This window comes from Micropterus salmoides, unplaced genomic scaffold (assembly GCF_014851395.1).
Source record: "Micropterus salmoides isolate LMB-PRFRI ecotype aquatic unplaced genomic scaffold, ASM1485139v1 Ms_hic_scaffold_6, whole genome shotgun sequence".
Taxonomy (NCBI): Eukaryota; Metazoa; Chordata; class Actinopteri; order Centrarchiformes; family Centrarchidae; genus Micropterus; species Micropterus salmoides.
Window position 1 is genome coordinate 17,439,421 of NW_024044348.1, and position 22,412 is coordinate 17,461,832.

General features: G+C 39.6%; 1 protein-coding gene across 1 annotated transcript in view; it reads left to right on the forward strand.

Moving 5' to 3' along the window:
- Nucleotides 1-2,450: 2,450 nt before the first annotated feature.
- Nucleotides 2,451-22,412, forward strand: part of igdcc3 (immunoglobulin superfamily, DCC subclass, member 3) — a 64,120-nt gene continuing 44,158 nt past the window's right edge. The window contains exons 1-2 of the mRNA XM_038702088.1: nt 2,451-2,712; nt 8,728-9,033. Coding sequence (XP_038558016.1) covers nt 2,646-2,712; nt 8,728-9,033 — 373 coding nt within the window. The 5' untranslated portion in view covers nt 2,451-2,645. The remainder of the gene's footprint in view (nt 2,713-8,727; nt 9,034-22,412) is intronic.

Here is a 22,412-nt window from a genome sequence, read left to right on the forward strand (position 1 = left end):
ACCAGCTAAGGTGTTAGAGGCTAATAGCCTTTTAGCTATTTACTACATGTCATTGAATATTCAGGTAGCTATCATATGCCTCCAATAAGATTTGTTTTACAACCTGCTACACAGCATTTTGGCATTTTCCTGTTTCTCCTAATTTAAAAGGGGAATTCTTCCCCCAAAATTGGATGCGGCCCTGGTGCTTGATGAAGTGATGCCCGTCTGACATTATCACACAGGTGCATTGGGGGGAAGAAGGCAAGGCAAGTTTCATTTGTATAGCACATTTCAACAACAAGGTAATTCAAAGTGCTTTACATAAAACAAAAGCAACAGGGAAATATAAAGAAGTTTAATAGAAGTTAAATAGAAAATAAAATATATACTCCTTTGATTCCCCATCTCCCACTCTATCCCCACTTTAGTTACGGGACTCTAAGGGACTCTAACCCTATAACACATAGGGACTCTAACCCTTGTTTAGATACAGTTGTCACTGTAAATCCAGATTGTCCACGCTACAAAGTCTGGTAAAAGTGGCTGACAGCGTGACCCTGTCAACAAGTTACTTAGGGACTCTAACCCTATAACACATGGAGACTCTAACCCTTCGTTAGATACAGTCTTCACTGTAAATCCAGATTGTCCACGCTACAAACTCTGGTACAAGTGGTTGACCGCGGGCCCTGTCAACAAGTTAACAGCGGAGAAAACAGGGACTACTCGGCCCTGTTAACTGAGGATCGTCGTGTGAGATGGTAGAATCAAAAGAGCGCTCTAAGCTTTTTAAATACTGTTAAAATCTAAAAACAAAGACAAAGAAAACAGGACAGTAAAATTTACAGAAGGATAGAAGAGCCCTTAAATTATGGCAAGGCACCCTTATATTAACCCTAGTACATTTAAATTACCTCACATAAAAGACTGGATACTGTAAAATACGTGTGTTGAGTTTTTTCTTTTAATATACAGTCTATGGATTTCACCTGTTTTTCCAGACCTGAAGTAGCCTACATGTTTATCCCTCTAGGGGGAGCTCGAGTACAGCTAAACAAGCACAGCCTTGTTGTAACTGAGTGTTGGAGGTTTGACGTGTTTATTTATCTTAGGATGTTCACTTATACTCAACAATTAAAATTAAATTAAAGTACCACTACATATAATACCATATTTTTCACAAACCAAGAGATTAACTAACTGATATTTAGAACATATCAGAGGACAGAGGCACATTTGGGGTTGCAAGCTTTTTCAAACTATCACCCAGAGCTGGTAAAGTTGTCAGAAAATAGCAGGAGATAAATACCAAGTGTCTCAACTGATTGCATCAGTTAGGCTGATGATGTCACATGCCTAAAATGTTTATAAGACTGCCTTTGTTTTGGGGGTACTCCAGTCCTTAAAGACATGATTTTATGGTTGCTGTGCATAAACTGTGTATTTACCGTTTATTCCTCTTTGATTTTATATTTGGTTTCTTTACATATTTTATCTACATATGTGCGACATATGGGCGCATTTTTGGTAGGCTATTATTGTATAAATGCAATGTATGTTGTCAGTCAAGCACCAGTTTGTTTTTCATTTGTGATACCACATGCACTGGATTCCATCCATTAGGATATTAGATTAGTTTACCACACGTAAATATTGGACTGACCATTAGCCTCTGTAATAGTAGAACAGTTGTTTTGTTGGTTTTAAATTGAGATCCGAACTGCATGTTTTGTCCACTAGGGGGAGCTCGAGTAGCTTAGACTAAAGCTAAAGCTCCACTGCTTTGTTGTAATTGAGGTACTCCTTGTTTATTTACGATATCAGGTTATCAAATGATGAACCGGCAGCTTTAAATAAAACACATCCACTTCATCATAATGAAATAATGTTGTTTTTATTGCTCTTATGACACTGAGCCTGTTTTTAAAAAACAAACTCTTATAGCCATGTGGGGACAAAATGATTTAACATGGCTGTTTCTTTTTGTCATTTGCTTTATCATGTATTTTTTCTATGTGCAGCCAATAACAGAAGAAAGATTTTGTTTTTACTTGTCATATAGTCCGGTATCCTAAATTATAGCCTAGGGAGTATTGTACATCAGCATATTATTACATCATAGTTATGATATTATGGTCTCGATGGTATTGATATCACTTTTATTTATTATTATGGGTACGATTATTGCTACTGTTAGTAGTATTATAATTACTATGCCTAGATTATCTGTAGAAGGAGTCTAGTAATAGGCGTGCTGTTGTATTGACATGCAGAAATCATGCATTTTTTGCAGGTTTCTCATGCGTTGGGAGCAAAGCAATCAGCAGTCGGCTCTTTGTTCCGAGAGCAGATTCAGCGTGTGTGTGTGTGTGTGTGTGTGTGTGTGTGTGAGACAGAGAGAGAGAGAAAGGGGTTGTCTTTGGGATACAGCAGAGTCAGTGAGGAGGAGAGAGAGAGCGGGATGCTGACAGATTCCTGATAGATGGTTAAAATGGCGAAAGCTTGTTCAACCCCAGCGAGCCACCAAACTAGCACTGTAGTTCGGAACATGTAGTAACTGGATATCTGTATATGTGTGTGTGTTGTTGTTGTTTTTTACCCCAGTCTATTCACCTCACGTCGCTTTCTGAGAGTGCAGGAATATTTTGTGCATAAGTGTTTAAATGGCATCCACAAGGCGCCGCCGCCTTGTTCCGTGCTTTTTGGGAATACTCCTGAATGCTTTAATCGGTAAGTGGCATTATCTTATTACCGCAGTAGCGAGTAGTGCTGCATGGTGTGTGTTAGCTTTGTAGAGCTTTGTAGAGGGCAACCACTGTTAGTCTGCTGCTCTCCGGAGCATGGTGCATGCTGCAAGCTGCAATAAGTGCGCTGTTGACCACTAACCTTGAACTTGGCCCCTCTCCGGTGTCCGTTATTTCGGTAGTAAATGCCAGTGTGGAAAGTACTGAGCAACATGTGGACCCATATGTTTAAACTTATATTTTGTACATTCTTCAGAACATGCACAACATGTTCAAATCTAGATGGCTTTTGAGGTCTTGGATTTCCAGGTGGCACCATAATAAAACACAGTAGCCACGTGCAATGCAGTTAGGAGAATTGCTGGATTGCTTTCATATTTATTTTGATAACACTATCAGTAGAGTGTAAAGAATGTCCTGCTGAAAGGTGCCCAATCGGTGCAATGAGAAAGTCACATTCTTGTGTTACTATAGCTGTTAATTGTGTGGAACACTTACTGTTCCTGTCTGTTATCAGAAATGGTTTTCTCCTCATTACTGCCTTATAGTCAGGCCTCAGTAATAGTATAGGGCGGCAGAGTTAGAACCTATTCACATGGTCTCTATCCTGTCCTTGCAATGAGTTGCACGTTTTTTTCCAAAGCTGATAGCTAACAGTGTGAAGTCCTCAAATAAACTCAAGGCATACTTTTTCTTGCATATTTAATAAAGATTAAGAATCACATTCTGTAAAACTGTAGCAAAAACACAAATGATAAACAGGAATTAGAATATATTTAGATACTTAGAATATATTAGAATATGACACAACAATATTACAAATTCAGCACTAAGTGGAGAATTAGGACCAAATGCTTTGTGAAACTTTATTAAACCACACATTGTAGTTGCACTGTTTACCTCCACAAGCTAACTTTTGGCATGCTAGATTAGTTTCATTTCATATTAGGGGACCTCTGAAGTAGATGGAGTTCTTGACTGGCCCGTCCTTACAGCACCCTTTGGCTGGGTGAAGTGACACTGGTTATTGCTCTGAGGATAGATTAAAAGGCTGTGGGTATTGCCTGCTGGGGAGAATATTTGTACAGATTAAATGTCAAGACTGTCCCACTCCTCCTTTTCAAATTTTCTTTTTTTGGCCCTTTGTATACTATGATAGACAGTTTCTCTCTCTATGTGAGGCCTCTTAATTCAAAGGCAGGAGAGAGAATTGAGTATTTGCAAAGCATACCACACAGGGACCCACAAAGGCCCCCACTGGAACTATAAAGGCTAGTACACAGAGGCTCATAACATGTTCATTCAGAGTACTGGGAACAAAAACGTCAGAAACACAGCTCTGTGATGGATGTAGTTCCAATCTATCCATCGTATTAAAGAAATTAAGCTCTTTCAAGTGCTGCCTCAGAGATTAGATTCAGTTTAGATGAAGGCGCCTTTTTATGACATTTTATGCAGAGTTGATAAGAGTGAAGGAAGCAGTAAGATGAATATCTGCATTCGATTTATTAAGGCCTGAAGAGCTCAAACTCTGAGGTAGAACGCAATAGGTCATTCAGAAGCTTTCACGATCCAACGTTAGCTTCTCAAAGGGTAATTGTTTGCTTTGAGCTGAGTTAGATTATGTCTTTCAAGTTTCACATAAAGGACAGGATGAATGTTTTAAATCAGTAGTATCTAGGAGAAAGTCCTGAAAACTTTCACTTTACTTCATAAGTTTTTACGTTCCTGCTGACTAAAGTATCTCATAAACTCATTTGTTTAAATCTAAAGGCACCAGAATGCATTCGATTTATCACTTTGAGGGTCATAGAACAATACTACAGGTGAATACTTCTGTGAGGGAAGATTGGACAGTACTGAGGAGAAAATGGATGAGAGAGGTGAAATGTGCAACAGCTGGTCAACATCTATCATGCCAACACATGGACTATTTCTCAGCATTCTTGTGCGGCATTTTAAAACTGTATTGCTGCCATTTCTTTGTAATCATCCCTCAGCTGCTGTAATTATAACGGGTGGATACCAGGACACTTGAAACTACATTCTCATGAGTATTGCGGTGGCTAGAAAAGAAAAATATTGATTAATAATTGATCAAGTAGAAGCCTATAGAAGGGAATATAAATATCAATGCTGCATGCGTAGTCTCCCCCCTGGAAATAGAATAAATATTGCTTTTATAGCCAGACACTATGTAAAGTTTTTAGTAGTTAATTTACACCAGTGACTTTCTGGTGTTTCATCCGTCCGTGATCTCAATGCAAATACATGACTTGTGCTATGCATGCTCGAAGACACCTTTAAAGGGACACTGAATATCTTTGTAAGTCCATTCCTATTTAATACTCACCACTAAAGTGGGATATAAGTGCCATGCATCATTTTCTTTAAAGTGGAAATGCCACAGTGCAGTGAAACAAATAGAGGATAAATTCACAGTTGTTGTCCTGTGTGCAAAACATTATTCCACATTTCAAACAAACCTAACACGATGCTGCAGCACTCTGTCACAGCAAAATTGACTGGTGATTTAGGAAAAAATATGTTGGTGGTGAATAAGAATGGATTGCCAATAAGCTGCAACAGATGGATGCTAAGAGAGAAAACAAGTGATTTGGCAATGAAAACTACTCTAAATCTGTAACTCTGGGCCTTTCTGTTAACAAGGTCACATTAAATGCATTATAGAATAAATAGGATACTAATGCTTATACTAAATCTCATAAATTCCAAAGTATTTTTTTCTATCCTAATTTCCTATCATATGATATGATGCCAAATTGTTGTGTTGCTCACGCTGCTGCCTGGGAAAATCCTATAGTGTGTGCATGCCTGAGCTCACTTAGCTATATTAGTGAGTGCTTGTGTCTGCTAACTACATCTGTCTGGCCAGAGCTGGTGTATGATCCTCACTTTACTGTTGCAGCAGTAAACCTTGTGCCAGCCAGCCACACTTATCTGTCAATAGTAAGCCAGAGCATGAGCCACACTTAGCCAACACTTCTCTGGTCTCACCCAGTAATCCTACATGCTAGTGTCTCTTTACTTTGCATGGAAAGTGCATTAGGGTGTGTGTGTGTGTGTGTGTGTGTGTGTATGTGTATGTGTCTGCCAGTCTGTCTCCTTATCTAACCATGAAAATCCATGCATAGATTCATGTCTGTCAACGCGTTCATGCAGCTGTGGCCTCCTTTCTGCACACCGTCTGGATGCTCAGCCTTCACAGATAACCTTAAAGTAATCCACCAAAAGTGGAAAATTCGGCTTTCCCTTGTTTCTCTTCACCTCTTATCTGCTTTATCTCATTTGGACCTGTGCTATGATTCAGTGTTGTCTTTAAATTGATTTTCTCTGAACTTTTTCTCACCGTTGTTTGTAACCTTCCACCCACCCAGAGCTCAGGATTGCACCAGCCAGTCACTAGCACTAGCCACTCTAGCAACATGCCTTATTCATAAGGAAATCCCAAGAACCTTCACATTGTTTTGCTAGTGGAAGAAACTCTGATTAATTGAAGTCACAAGGAAGTATATACAACATCAATGAAGCTGTTTAATCAACTCCAAATCAATGGCGTTGTAACACAGTGAACACTGAACTGTGATTATCCTGTTTGCTGCTAGACTTGATAACACTGACCAATGTAATTTGACATCTTAAAGCTGAAATAAAAAGCCTCCAATATATTTCATCAATCTCATATCAATCTACACAGAGGAAGGTTGAGTATAACACTTTCATATGTTTTACATCCTCAAACATTACTCTGAGAATGATCCATGTTTTGATCAAAGCGTGAAGTGTGACTGACTGGATGTGTGGCTGCAGGCTCTTTGTATGCTATTTTTTTCTCTGCTGGCTGCTTCCTGTGTGAAAACATGAGATCGGGCTTGGACCAAAGGAGATGGAACTCTGTGGGTAGCATCATTTTGGAGACCAGCAGCCCAGGCAGCGGGATCCAGCTAACCCGGGCCAGCTAAGGGTTAAATATTTCTCCACCACCACCACCACCCCCTTGTTTTTCACCAGTGGTAACACTGATGTCTCTCTGGTCCCATGGCCATTTCCTTACAGTTCTTGTTGAGTGAAAAAAGGAGGAGGGGGACACATAAAGAAAGGCTGCAGAGCATGAAGAGAGGAAGAGGAAATGCTTCTTTGCATTATACTTCACATGTGATCTTCATGGAGGAGTATGTCAATGAATTCCTTGTCTGCACCTAAGAAGAAGTATTATTGGACTGGAATTTGAGGGATGAAGCCGGAGGTTCTCTGTTTTGACCCTTGTGCTTTGCCACCCCCCTCCCCTGCCCTCCCTTAGCCCCCCTTCCACCAGATTCCAGGGCCTGAGGCAGAGACTGGTAGTGCTTAGTCCATCAGCAGCTGAAACATGATACCAAGAGAGCCTGCTAAGCTCCTCTTTTATAGTACCAAGTCAGGTCAGGCTGTTTACATCCTTTATTTATTATTCTCCCATTCCCCCCTCTTTCCCCCCAGAAACCGCAAATACAAAAGTCTGATCTCTTCACCCCATTATAAAACATAAAGCATCACTACAAACATATATAACTGGCCTTGCACTTTTAATCAGAGTATCATTTTGTGTTGTGTGGTTAAAAAGCAGTTATCACAGTGACAAAATGTCTGCAAAAGGTTAGCTGGTACAAGGCCATGTTGTGTGTTTATACTGTACAAGAGTATACATGCTCTGTGTGCATTTAATCCATAGCCTATGAATTCCCTTGTGACTGTAGCCTGGAGGTAGCTCAGTCAAAGCTTTTTATTCATGAGCTGTAAGGCCCAACGAGCTACTGTCAGCAATATGACACAAGGAGCATTCTTCCTGTTTAGGTGTGAAGGTTGATCTGAAAATGATCATTTAGGCCTGTTGCAGTCACTCATGACTCTGGATAGTAATAAGTAGGTATGGAAAAGGAATAAATGGATGAGAACAGCTTCAATAACTAGTCAGATAATAGGATAAATTAAATTAACAAAATGTTATAAGTCAAATAATCAGTGCAAGCAAAATAAAAAAAAAATGTAAACAGCATTTGTAAAATGTATTATTTTAACTCCCTAGCTGCATGAAGGCAAAGCCCAGTCACCTCTTCAACACAGCACACTATACCTGGAGTCTTAAGGAGAACAAATAGAGAGATCTCATAAACCCTATTTTAGCTTCTTTTTGTTTGCCTCCAGTTGTTTTTTGAATTGTTTTGAAGATTTTACTCATTGCTTTTAAAGCACTCCATTTTATGGCCCCTGCATACATTTGTGAGCTTTTGTCCCCATATATACAGTACCTGCACTCAACCTCAGATCCTGCAATAAAAATCCTGTGGTCTAAACTTTAAACTAAGGGTGACTGTGCATTTTCTGTCTTTGTGTTGACATTTAGAGGAACTGTGGGTGACACAAGCATGGTTAATATAGCATCAACTATAACGTTTGAATGCACTGGGCTCATGGTTCCCTCTCTGGTTTTAGAGACAAAGTGTGATATAGTTACAGAGTGTGTTTGCAATCTCCTATGCTTGTGCAATGTGTTTTTTGACAAAGGAGCATAATTTGATATAGAGAAATGCTTTACTCAACTGTTTGGAATGAGATCATGTGAGATGTCTCAGGAGAGCTAGCGCATGCTGTATTATATAATTGGAGACAGATTTATAAATTTGTATAGTTATCTTTATGTAGCTATTTTGGGAAGAGGAGCATTTATTGGATGGTGGTAACAGTGTAGAGAGATGACAGGAAATGAGGGTGAGACAGGGAGTTGGGCAACAAGTCCCCAGCCAGACTGGAACTGGGATGTTGCGGTTCATGGCGGGCATCTTAAACATTAAATCTTTTGACTGTGACAACTGTGCAAACTCCATCTGCTGAGGAAAACTATGAGATGAAAAATCTAGTTAGTGTTTACAAGGTCAAGAATCAACTTTGACGCTGAACTTTATATAAATATTTTATATATTTGTGTGTGTGCCTGTGTTTCCAGGTGTGATGAGCGAAGCGGAGCTGTCCTTCACACTGGAGCCCAGTGACATCATTGCTGTACAGGAGCAGCCCCTCATGCTCCACTGCCAGGTGGACGGAATTCCCCCAATTACGACACAGTGGAGACACAACGGCATGCTTTTAACTCAGGATCAGCATCACACCACCTTCATCAATGGCTCCCTCCTCATTGGTCACTTCCAGAAGACCAAATCTGATGGCTCATCTGACGAGGGCGACTACGAGTGCATGGCCCAGAATTATTTTGGGCTGGTGGTGAGCCGCAAGGCCCGTATTCAGGCAGCAAGTAAGTCTCTTCTTCTGTCTTAGAGCGATGCACTTGTAAGGCATTCTATATAATTAGTGTGATGACATGCATTCACTGGGAAAAATAAGCTTCTTTGTCAAGAGTTAAAGTAGATGAGAAGACAACCTGTTAGCCTACTGTAGCATAAAGTATAGATAGCCTTTAAATATTTATCAAGGAAAAGCCATTTGGGAAAGCTGTCATTCACAGTGCATACCCTACAAATACATAATTAAAAAACATTTTACACAAAAATAAATACAATGCAAACACAAGACAATTGACTTATCAATTAAAAACACAAAGAAAAGGACCATAAAACAAGTATATTGTAAAAAACAAACAAAAAAACAAAAAAACAGCATTCATTATATAAAACATCTCTCAACAGACAGCTTATTCCTCCTATGAGGAGTGTAAAAGGTGAAGCAGTTTTTCTCCATTTCATATTCATTAATCCAAGGTAATGCATTGTGGAACGAGTACAGTATCCCATATTACTAAGTCTTAAAAGTGATGATAAATCAAATGATAGCTTATTAAGGATGGGCTTTGTCCATAAAAAAGACAGTGGTGTTCCCTTCAAGTGGTAAGTGATGGCCACCCTACCTTCTCATAGAGGATACAATGATGGGTTCTAAAACTGTCACTTGTAATAAATCTTACAAGAACTGTGATCAAGAGCGTGAGGGTATGGGCAGCAGCATGTATGTAAATTACATCTGCATAGTCAAGCACTGATAAAAATGTTGCCTTTTCCAAGAATGGAAGTAGGGGGAAACAGCTAGCCTGGTTCTGTCCAAAGGTAACAAAATACGCCTGGAGTCTCTGCTGGTTGTTTGGCAACCACAGTGACAACGCGTTCAGGAAGTCACTGTGACCAGCCAAGAAATAATCGGACACATAACCCCCGGTAAAACCAAAATATAATGTTGTATACTTTTTGTACAGATTAAACAAACGAGATAATTCATGTTAATTAGTGAGCATGCTGGTAGGCAGACTGAGTTACCTTTGTGCAGAGCCAGACTAGCTGTTTCCAGTCTTGCAAAGATAAGTTAACCAGCTGCTGGCTGCAATTTTATATTCAACGTACACACATGAGAGTGGTATCGATCATCTCATCTTACAACCAACATGGTGGCGTGCAATCTGGAAGCCAACCTGTAATTGGCTTCGGTTTTGATATTGTTGTTTTCAGTTGTTATCCTAAGTTATCCTTAGTTGTTATCTGGTTTTATCATCTTAAATGATCGTATTATCTTGATACCAACTCAATAGTTTGTCTGGGCTTAATTGTGTTGTCATGATGCCAAGTGCCAGAATAATAAATAATGATTGAGCGATGCAGATATGCAACCAGAGCCACTTAAGTTTGATTAAGTTGTGATCTGTGTTTCCTACAAATGTAAACAATGTAATTGAAATATCGCCGTAAGTAATCACATTTCAGTCCCAGTCATCGGGGTATTGTTACACTGGAAATGTACTTAATATATGCAGCAGTGGAATCATTTAAATATTTTAATATCATTGTTTGAGTGCTATGAACTTTCTGATGTTCATCTACAGTGCTGCTTAGAAATGAAAGCCTTTGAGTTTAGCATTAACAAGCGCTCAAGCTGCTTTGTAAGAGTGCAATAAGCTCGAAGCAACCCGGCCGCCCACTCACTGGTAGAGGCATCAAGATTAATTTTCTCTGGTTTGACCACTAAATCTCTTATTTGAAGTTGCTTTAGTTCATTAAGTTCAGCATTGTTGCTGTGGTTCATTTACAACATTTTTATCATATCATTGTAAGACAATTTGACTCTCTATACATCCCTCTTCTCTTTTCTCTCACACACATACAGTGCGTGTCTCAACTTACTTTTAAAGGCATTAAGGATGTTCACATTCCTCTGTGAACACGCTGAGATGTTGCAGTAGCAGCAGCAGCAGTAGCTTAGTGATACTGTACTGTTCCACACTGTGCTGAGTTAAGACTTTTTGAATGCTCTGTTATATAAATTCTGTAACACAGAGATGAACAAAGGTTTGCTGAAGCCTGTTGATTCCCGGGCTGTGTGTAGACAGCATACTGCTGTGCTGTTGTGGCCAATACAGCTTTTCCACTCAGTGGGATAGGGAGGTTAGCATGGATGTCTCACTGACCGAAGGGAAAAGTCACTTTAGCTCACTGGCTGGCACTGTCAAACACATGCAACCTTTTATTACCTCCCCAAAGGGTCTTTCTCTTCAAAGGTCAGACTGTAGCTGCCTTTGTAGCACATTTCCTTTTCTGCATCAGGGGAAAGTCATCAATACGGTCCCCCTATTTTTGTTTTATTTCACATAATTACCTTGACATAGTTGTAAGAAAAATGAAAATCTATAGGTGTATGAACACACTGAACAGGGTGCAGAGAAAACGATAGAATTATCCTGATGATTGGTACTGCAGCAATGTATAGTACATTATTTATACCTTCAATAACTGATGAAAGTTATTATTAGTTATTATTGCTCACTAGACTTGGTAGAATCATTTTGATTGTCTGCTAGATCAGTAGACCATAGAGGTGCAATCATAAGATGGTGTACACTCAGAAATGCAAGTAAACACTGACCTCAAAGTTATCTATTTAATGTGTTTCTCCATTAGTGTGGGGAAACTGCTGAATATTTCAGCGAGAATAGAGCAGTGCAGTGAGAGTATGTCATAGTAATGATAAAAGTGGTGATCTGTAAAGTACAGCGTTACAGTTGTGATGCAGTGGAGTCATCCAGCAATCCAGTCCTCTCCTTATGTAGCCAAACACAAACCATGCAACACTGTCCCTCACTAATCTGTTCTACCAACCACTGACATTTCTCGTAATGGTTGCAAATGATGACAGTGTTAATCATCATGTTAATGTGTTGCACTGTGATGTCAAATTGTGCCTCACAAATTAATCTTTGTAATATTTAGCAAATTCATTTTTTTAATTCAAAGGTTCAAAAATGTGTGAGCATGAAAAATGAAGTATGCAATACTCAGTCACTCGTCTGTTTCTGAAAGACTGAATATGCAATGTGATGTGAATGAACCTGACCTGGAGCACACATCAAGTTCATGGAGGAAATATTATGTTTTAGCCACTCTTCTGACCTTTTCCAGCTTTTCCTTTTGACTTGTATTGATTAGGAAGGAACTGACGGATTACTAAAAGTCACATTCTGAACCTTGACCTCTGACCTTTTGGGGTTATGTTGAGCAGTCTTTTGGCAAGGCACTAAATGAGTAAAGGCTCTGCTATAATGATGGCCCTCCTTGATAGAGTCTCACTTCTATCAAGGCAGCAAAAAGCCATCCCTGTGAAATAATTCTCCAGAGACCCTTCAAAGGGACTCACAAGATAATTACTTTTGACTGAACAATGTTCCCATGTTAGCCATCATAGCCCACTTTGCAATAACAGTAATGTTGGTATTTCATTGTGAACACTGTTTTTCATTGTTTTGTAGTCTATAAATGTGCCCAAATTATTTTAGAATCAGATTAAAGAGGCTTTTACATTCAGAATAATTTTAACTATCCTCCAGCTTCTTGCACCTCAGCCTCCAGGTTCATGCAGGTGTCGGTTCAGTAGAAAGCACTCCCCGGTTGATAAAGCATCAATTAGTCAAGCTGTTAAATTTTAGGTCTTCAAAATGAGGTCTTAAAAGAGCTTAATCTTTGAGGTGAAGTATATTCTGCAGAGGTTTGGACAATCACTGGTCCATTCCAGCCTCTCCTGGCCCACCAGAGTTCTGCACTGGGCAAAAATACTTTCTTTTTCTGTTCCTAGTGTTTGTTAATGTTGATGTTCTCTCTGTGTTTTTGAGGTAATTTGCTGTGTTATAGTCCCTCTTACAACAGAGCTCTGACTTGTACCACTGTGATGCAATGGGTGGTGTGATTACTGAAGCCTCTTTATGGGCCCTCCCAGTGGATAAAGCCTCCATCTTACCCTCCACACTACCTCCCTCCATAAATTTCACTTTTTATTTGCTTGACAACCATTTGTGTGAGCACACTGTCGGGGGCTGGTGTAGGACGGACTCCCCGTTGCCCCTCTAAATCGGCAGTCGGTCTAGGAAACTCTTTTTTTCCTCCTAAATGTTATCTCTTTGATGGTCGGTTTCTCTCCATCCGGCTCTCTCTCTCTCTCTTTCCTCAATTTCTCTAGGACCTCCTCATTAGCTTACGTTCAGGAAGCTTTTCATCATTTGGATGAATGACAAGCCTGGTACAGTGGACCCAGCCAGGGCTCCTGCCCCTCCCCCACAGCACACCCACGTCACCAGGCAACACACCACAAAAGCCCCCCTGTTACAAAATAGCTTTTACGATCAATTGAAATGACTTGCTTTTGTCTGTTTGTCTGGAATTAATTGGAAAGAGTTGAAGCTTTGTTAGAAAATAATTTTTCCCCCCAGTCCAATTCATATTGGGAGACTGCAATTGACCTCAGGGACCATTCGAAAAGATTTGCAAACACTATACAATATGAAGTGTGCTGAGAAAAGACAGCACAGTCAGTGCAAACATAAGGAGAGTGAAAACACAAATTGTAAAACAAAAAATGCAATAAATGCAAGTATAATAATTGTATTATGCTTGCATTTATTTTATGGACTACTTCAGTATAGACAAAGAGCCCTTGGCTGCTGGATGATAATTTCCACCTTGTTTGATTCTGAGATCGTCATGGTGAATTGTACTGCCATTATAATGGTAGGCTTCTGAATGAGACTTTAATGAAAAAGAGGAACCCAGGGGGCTGTTAAGGACGAAACAGGAGAAGACAGAGGATGCCTGTAAAAGTGTCTCAGTTTATACCCATCCCTCTCATTCGTGTAAATTTAACTCCTTTCTGGGGTGGAAATGTAAACACCTGTGATGTCGAGCAGGCAGAGTCCGAAAGAAACTAAATATACAGCTGTGGCAGGACAGGAGAGGTTGCAACATGCTAAATGTAAAAGCTGTGTGAATGGCTTGCTACTAGCAGCTACTCAGACAGCGCTTAGTGAGAGTGATTTATGGGGAGCTCATGTTACTTTACACGAGTGTGTGTACGTGTGCATGCGCGTGTGTTTGGAGGGTCGACGGTGGCTCTCCATCACCCTCAGACCTCCATGCCCCCCCTCTTTCATGGCCTCCTGCCTGAGTGAATGCTGAAGAGCCATCCCTACATCTCCTTGTAGCTCCCTTTGTCTGCCAGCCAAACCCCGCCCTCGATCAGTCCCCCCTCCTAGCCTTGCACCTCTCTGCTCACTTGCCGCGAAGCAAGTCATCTCTCTGTCATATAAGCCAAAAAAAATGACATAAAAGCTTGTTTTGACATTTAAACACAAGTCATCATAGTGTTTTCTTTGATCCTTGCAAAATTAAAGATTAGTTCATGCAAAGAATCTACTGTATGTTTGACACTGGAGCTTAAGTAACTTCATCTGACAGCCTTCCTCTCATTGATATTCCGGTCTTACAAACATCACAGAGTAGTAAACCATACGTACATGGCCTATGTCTGCCCTGTTCTTTGTTTTGGGCAGGTATGTGGGCTGCTGTGTGGTCAGTAACCCTCTATCCGTCTGCCAGGAAGAAAGGGCTTTTTTCTTCTCCTTTTTTTCTCTACTGATGAGAGTACTGAAGGGATGAGAGCTCTGACCTCTGCTGTGTAATTACACCAGAAGCCGGTTTGTTACTGTACACCTGCAGATTAAATGCTCAGATCTCATTGCCTGATTATGCATGCTCAATTTGAGTTGATTTAGAATTGGCAACAATGAAATAGAGTATTTATTATGTGTTTTGGAGTAGTGATCAACTTTTCAGAACTGGTACAAAGCGGGTCCTTTTCCTATACTCTGCATGGTTATATACAAGCAAAGGCAAGGGTAAACCATCTCGTTGTCTTTGTCTCTCTGTCTCCTATGACTATAAAGATCCTGTTTGTCCTCTACGGGATTTTTATTTTTTTTGTCAGGGATCTGAATAAACAGCAATACTGAATGTCCCTGATGCCATCTCTGGATATTTGCATTGCCAAATGCTTAAGCTTGTCCAACTCTTCTGTGGGGAAGGGGCAGAGCAAATCCCTATTATTTCTGAAGATGACACATCATTGACTTTGAGCAGTGGAAATTCACTAAGGGCTCCCATAGTATGCCTTACTGTCTTAGTTTACCGTATGTCTTTACCTGGTGGGGAACAATAAGATGCAATGTAAAATTTGGTTTTAGTTACATTTTCAAACCAATTTAGACATTTTAGTCACTTTATTAAATGCATTAACTATTGTTTATATCTGATTACACTATTGATAATACTGAATGATTGATAACAAGAAAGAAATTCACCCTAACTTGCTTACATTTATTTAATCTCCTTTATCTCCAAATGTCAGGAATGAGCAGCTAATACAACAAAATCAAGAGCACAATGGTTACTAGTGTGCTTCAGTCTTGAGCTATGCTGACAGGACTTCAGCCATGCACACTGCACACTGCACACACACATGTGTGGAGAGCTATAACAGTCTTCTGTTAGAGGGGAGCTACTGTGTGGAGCAGAACGGGCACTCTTAAGCTCTAAAAATATCTGCCTGTGTAAACAACATCACTTGGCAAATCGACCAACTAAACAAGAGAAGCAGATACTGAAGAGTGGTAAAATTTCTGGATGTAGCAAATACTGAACTGCTCAAACAAGCATGTTGCTTATTCCTTTTACCTTTTCTGTTGGCATGTACTGTAGTTTGTCTCAATATCATTGGAAACCTATGTACTGTATAAACTGTATAGAGGGAACAGTAAGGAACCCAAAATTTAACACTCAGGGACCCCACATTGCATGATACTTGGGAATTATACTGAAATATCTAGAGATGGAAAGATTTCTGTCTCACGTGTAGGAGTGGATCCAGTTTAAGTCCATGCAGGAAGTACCACACCAATCTAGTCAACGCTATGTTATTTTGGGTTAAAATGAAAATAATTGTTAGAAATGATCGGAAAATAATGATCAATGTCTTCCCGCTACTCCTGACATACTGTTACCGGTAACACTCTATGAAGGTCATTGCTACAATGACTTATGCATATATTTATAATACGATATAATGCGTCCATAAGACATTATAACAATTGTTATAATCACTTACAAACATGCATTAGGGGCTATAGCAAAGTTCATAAGTCATTATGACCTATTCATTTAATGTTTTATAACTAATAGCAATACCAGTTATACCACTGTGCACCAAGAATCTCCAACCATGTTCCATAGTACCTTATAACCATCAATTCTGCCTCGTTATGAATACACTTTAGTCACAATTTAGAATCAGTGATATAAAATGGAATAATAGCTTATAATGTTTAATGTTATATAGCATGTCTTGGTTTTTTTTAGTAAAGTATTATAATGTCCATCCCAGTATAATATATTACAGGTGGACATAATACCATGTGAACTAATTATAATAACTTATGTATAACGTATTTGTTTGCTTTAAGTAAAGTGACACACATTTTGCGCAGGAAAAAAACTTTTATTTATGTTTTTTCACTTTATGAACAATCAGTATGAATTTTGAACATTTTGCAGTTTAGCATAATAACACAACTTAATTGCATCAAGAAAACTCAGTCTCAGGGTGGTGAAAAGATCACTCAAGAGAAGACCTGTTTCCGACCATATAACATGTAAGAAGAGGCTCAGATGTTGTCACAGATGAATGGTGAGGCTATGGACAGGCCCTAACAGATGCAGTGGACAATTGGAGACATCATTGGAGACATGGCAACAAAACCTTTTAAATAACATTTTCAAGTAATTGAATGGGAACACTGTTTGGGTAGTTAGGATGAGAATCTCTTGGGACCTCACGATTAAATAACATAAATAAATAAAAGCTCTTTTCCTGCGCAAAATGTGTGTCATTTTTCGTGTTATAAGTTCTTATAATTAGTTCATATGGTATTATGTCCACCTGTAATATATTATACAAGAATGGACATTTTAACACTTTACTTAAAACAAACCAAGACATGCTATATAACATTAAACATTACCACAAGCTATTATTCCATTTTATATCACTAATTCTAAATTGTGACTAAAGTGTATTCATAACGAGGCTGAGTCGGTGGTTATAAGGTACTATGGAACATGGTTGGAGATTCTTGGTGCACAGTGGTATAAACTGGTATTGCTATTAGTTATAAAACATTAAATCAAAAGGTCATAATGACTTGTAAACTTTGCTATAGCCCCTAATGCATGTTTGTAAGTGATTATAACAATTGTTATAATGTCTTATGGAAGCATTATATCATGTTATAAATATATGCATAAGTCATTATAGCGATGACCTTCATAGAGTGTTACCCTGTTTCCTTCTTTAAAAGTGTAACGCAATATAAGTTGCATAAAGTATTTTTTTTAGCAATACAAACAACTTTTTAAAATGTGCTGACATATAGAAATTAAATATTTATACATCTGGTGTAGCTTATCAGTGGCATGTGAGAAGAAAAATGCAGGTTAGAGCACAAAGTGGTGATCCTTCTATCATTTGTATCTGATGAGTCATTGAAAAAGTCATTTTTTAATTGGTTTAATTAATTAAAGTTTAACATTTTATGGTTTCTTTGAATTGTGGTTTTTATATATTTAGCAGGTATATTAATTTCCTGTTCAGAACAACTTCAATTGCATTAGCAAACTTTGGCCTTGCCATTACAGGATGCTCGCCTCTGCGCCAACTTTTCTAGCAGCTGCTCTCATCAGCTGTGCACACTGTAGCCGATCATCCAGAAAATGCCCATTCAGATAATGTATTTTTATTTCTTTGTCATACAAAGCAGTATTGACTAAACGTTCTACTCGGTTGGACTGGAATAATTTTTTTTTTTTAGAAAATGAATGCTATACAGAAACAGCTTGTCACTGGGTAGATTCTAACAATGCCAACAAGTCGTTATATTTAAACTCAGTGGCATATGTGTTTTTGACAGTGTGATACATTGAAAGAAAAACAAAACATCTAGCTCTTACCTCTTCAACTCACGGATCATCTTAGGCCTTAGTTGAAATTCAAGTTCAGTGCTTGGATTTCACCCTTGTTTGTGGTGTGTGTGTGTTGGTCTGTGTCTGTCAATGGATGTGTCAGTTGGGCAAACAAATGAAGTCTGTGTTCATCTCCGGATGTCTGTGGACCACCCTAGCTATTCTCAAACAAACAAATGAAAAGGGGGCCTAAAATTCCTTCTGCCTACTTTTAAGGCTCAAGGGAGGAATTCCTCTGTAATAGAGGTGAAAGGTGAAAGGAGAGAGAGCAGAGGTCGGGCCAAAGGTTGAAAACACACCCAGGCTCCAAAAGCTGGAGTCTGGCTTTACAGTCTGTACACAGCAATCTTGCATTGACTTGTTTTGATTTGGACAAAGCATTTATGATCTCCTCTCCAAGATTTGTATCCGTACCAAACGTGTTAGTGTTGAATCCTTTGTTTTCAATCTAGCATTTGTGTGTCTTTCGTAATATTTAGGTCACCTGGCCCGTTGGAAGAGACGCTTCTTCAAGTTCTATTTTAGGGTTTGGACTGTCATGTAGTGTTAAGAACAAAATGAGGATGTGGTTTAGGTTAGGCAACAGGGAATCAATTTTGTCAATAGAGGGTCCTTCTAAGGATGGAAGCACATGGATATGTGGGTGTGTACTGAGAGTGTATGTTGTTGTTCCTATGATTCCAAGCTTCACTGGAGGCTTAGCTAGCTCTCGCTACTGCCCCGTCACCGCGCTTCACTACACTTAACAGAGCCTTTATAGCCAGATTGCGCAGTTAAAGCCTTTACAGGGTCTGGACCATCCACCAATAAAAAACACCAAAACTCCCTATCTTCTCCTTTGGCAGACATTTTGTTTTGCATGGGTGAAAATGTGTAATAAGAACAATAGACCAGAGGTAGAGCCAGTTAGTAGTACTGAGAATAGTAATCATATTAGTGTTATCTTATAACGCTGTCGTCCTCTCAGTTGTTCACACAGGGCCCCTCAGTCCAGTTTTCCATTTTGTTTGAGCAGGGATCAGGAAATCTCTCTGTGGTGGCCAATAAGCAGAAGCGTCTGAGACAAAGGCCAGTCAGTGATGGGCAGGCAGCAGCTCTCCTTTGGGCCTCAGCCACCTCTCCATTCTCTGTCCTGTGTGTGTGTGTGTTTGTGTGTGCTGAGGTACCTCACGGAGTGGAGCAGCACCTATTGTTAGTTGTGAAATGCAGGGCACTGGAGTGGCTGGGAACAGGCAGAGGCTGGGGAGATGTGCAGCCTCTGGTGACTCTGCTTTGTGACGGTGGCCTGAGCGTTTGTTCTCCTGACCGACTCAGCTAGCTGTAGTTGAGGCCCCCTTTTGTCACTGCTGACTCTGGGTGGGTGTGTTTCCCCTTGCACCCTCTCTCCCCCTTCTTCTCCCTCTGTTTTAGCATTGACTCAGAAATAGAGGAGTCATAGGTCATGAGGGGCTGGACGATGCAGAGGGGGGTTTATCTGGGAAACTGTGACCTTTTTGTGTGCACTAGGGCAGAATACCCCTCCCCTTTTTTTAATTCCCCTCCCATTACGTTTCCCCTCCTCCAGCGCTCAGCCTCCTGCTCATTCCCCAATGGGGACCCAACCCCTTGTATGATGTCCCCGGGCAGTGGCAGTGACCTTGGATTTGGCAGTGAAATAAGGTGGCCCAAACCTGCCACAGCATCACAGCTCAAAGCCTGCCCTTTCCCAAACAAGCAACGCAGCAGCCTGGAAGAACAAGAGCAAAATAAGCACATTTTCACTCACTCAGAAATTTGTCTCTGTCATGTGATTCTGTTTTTCCATGAAAGCTTAACAGTTAGTTTCTGTCATTAAAAGTTGGTACCATATAACAATGTTTTTTTTTAACCTCTATTACCTATTTTCAGACGTGCTTAATAGATGTTGACAGTTGACAGATGACAGTTATAATGATTAGGGTGCATTAATGATATTATTTGACCAACATTTACTGGGTCCAGTGACCGCATATAACATTGGTTAAGTCCTGTCCTTAAAGCAGAGTTGCCAGCTTAGCACACTATCATATGTGGAAATATCAATGACTAGCTTGCTAGCTATCAATATACAAGGTGTAAACAATGCAGATTTATTGTTGTTGTTGGAGAACGAGTATGATACTGCAAGAAATTGTGAAAGGAAATGATTGAATGAGTTTAGCTTTGTGCACTGTAATCAACATTCAAAAATCTAATTTTGGATTTAGGGATTTACTGTATAAACTTGAACTCAACTTGAACAAAAACTATCTTTACTATCTTTCTCAGTAGTTGTCACATAGGGATGGAGCTCCTGAAGTGTTTGGGGTTAAAAGCCCATCAGGCTCCAGCGTGTGTGGAGTCACCAGGGATAAAATGAATTCCTGAGGAACCAATTAGAAGAGGTAGCTGATGGCAAAGGATGAAAGATTTCTGGCCAGTTTCCTCCTGACAACCTGTTTGCAATATCTGTAGTTTAACTTTGTTAGTATCCCTTTAGGGAATCTAATGATTTACTAAATGTACATTTCAAAAGGCTTATATATTCATGTTTTATTATAAATTATTATAACATTCAGTGTTGTAAATGTTTAACATCATTATATATAGACTTTTATGAACAAAAAAAAAACATTGCTTTACAATATTGAAAGAACAACCAGATATTTTTCAGCCACCATAGATTATGATGAAAACCTGCACTGAAATGGCTCAGTTATTTTGATAATTGATCCAAGCAACATTTCTAAACAATCCCTTATTCCAGCTGCTCAACTTGTCTTATGTTACAATGAACTGATTGCTTTTAGGTCATCTTGGGCTTTAGAAAATTGTAATCAGTAATTTGTCACAGTTTTCTGATATTTTATAGAGCAAACAGGTAATTGATTAATCAAGAAAACAATAATAACGATAATAAAATTGATTGCAGCCTGAAATATGGTGAGGATTGATATGAAAGCTCGTACTATATGATACCACATGTTTCAACATATATTTCTCTAATCACTTTATTTGCTAGCATATGCCAAGAGATTTCTTTAACAGTAAAATTAATTTAATCATGATATAGGTGACTTAGCAGCATTCATTTGAGTGATTAAAGTGGCAGAGCAAGTGAGCCACAGCAAAGCCGCCATCAGTAAAGCTTGGCTCAAATGATCTCTGGGCCCCTCTGGCTCTGGAGGCTGGACCTTGAACCAGGAAGGAACATTCCATTCCGATGCTGTGCCGTGACCTCCTGACCCCGGCAGCTTTTTTTCAAGGGCAACTTTCAGTAGGCACCAGGATGCAAACAACAGCAGCAGGCTTGCCTAGCTTAAAGAAGCACACCTCTGCTGTTAGAATATGCCGGAAAACTGCTCCCCCGACCCCACACTCAATTTCTCACTGTAACATGCACATTACCTACACTTAACATCAAATAAATGCACTGACATGTATATGTGCACACTCTGCCACATGCTCATGGCCAGTGACTGTACATGCTTGGACCTGCTGCTAGTAAAAACACGGAGACTAATGTTCAATGTGCCTTCCCTCAATGCAGACTGAGACCTTTCCCTCTCTCTGAAAAGACAACATTTGATTTAATTCCCACCTCCATGTGATGATGTAGTAGCAATTTTAAGATCCATCCTAAGAGATGTTTCAACTGGCCTTCTTTCAGTAGCTGCTCAGAGGATGACGCATGTTTATTTTATAACCATATAAAGAATTTGTATCATCCATCCAACTGCAGTCTAATCATCTAATCATATTTATGAATGTATATGTTTTTTTTTTTCCTTTATAGAAGTGATTACATGTCATCTGTTAGTAAGACGTAAGGCACACACTTTCATTGCCACAGAGTGAGAAGATGAAACATGATGAAGTGTAATAGCCCTCTCTGTTTGCCAGCATAAGCATTATTTGTGAGCGGGAAGGCAGTTTTAGAGGGTTAGCTGGCTGATGGCAGGTTGGAAGAGCTAGTGACATGTGCTTATGTCTGACAGCTTATAGTAGTGCTCCTCCCAGCCACTGCAGGGAATAGGCAAGACGAGAGACATTATTTTACATCATATCTAATAGCAGAGTACAGACCCATTAGTGTGTGAATGAGGAACTGCTCAGAAACATTATGTTGATATACACAAGTTGACTCACAGCTGGGGAAACACTTACAGAACATATCACAATATTTTATGGTAAAAATAGTCATTGGCAAACATTTCCTGGTTCCAGTGTAAGGATTTGCTACCTAAGAAGCAGAATTGGGGTTTGAGGCCCAACTTCTAATGTGCATGGAGAATGAAGGAAC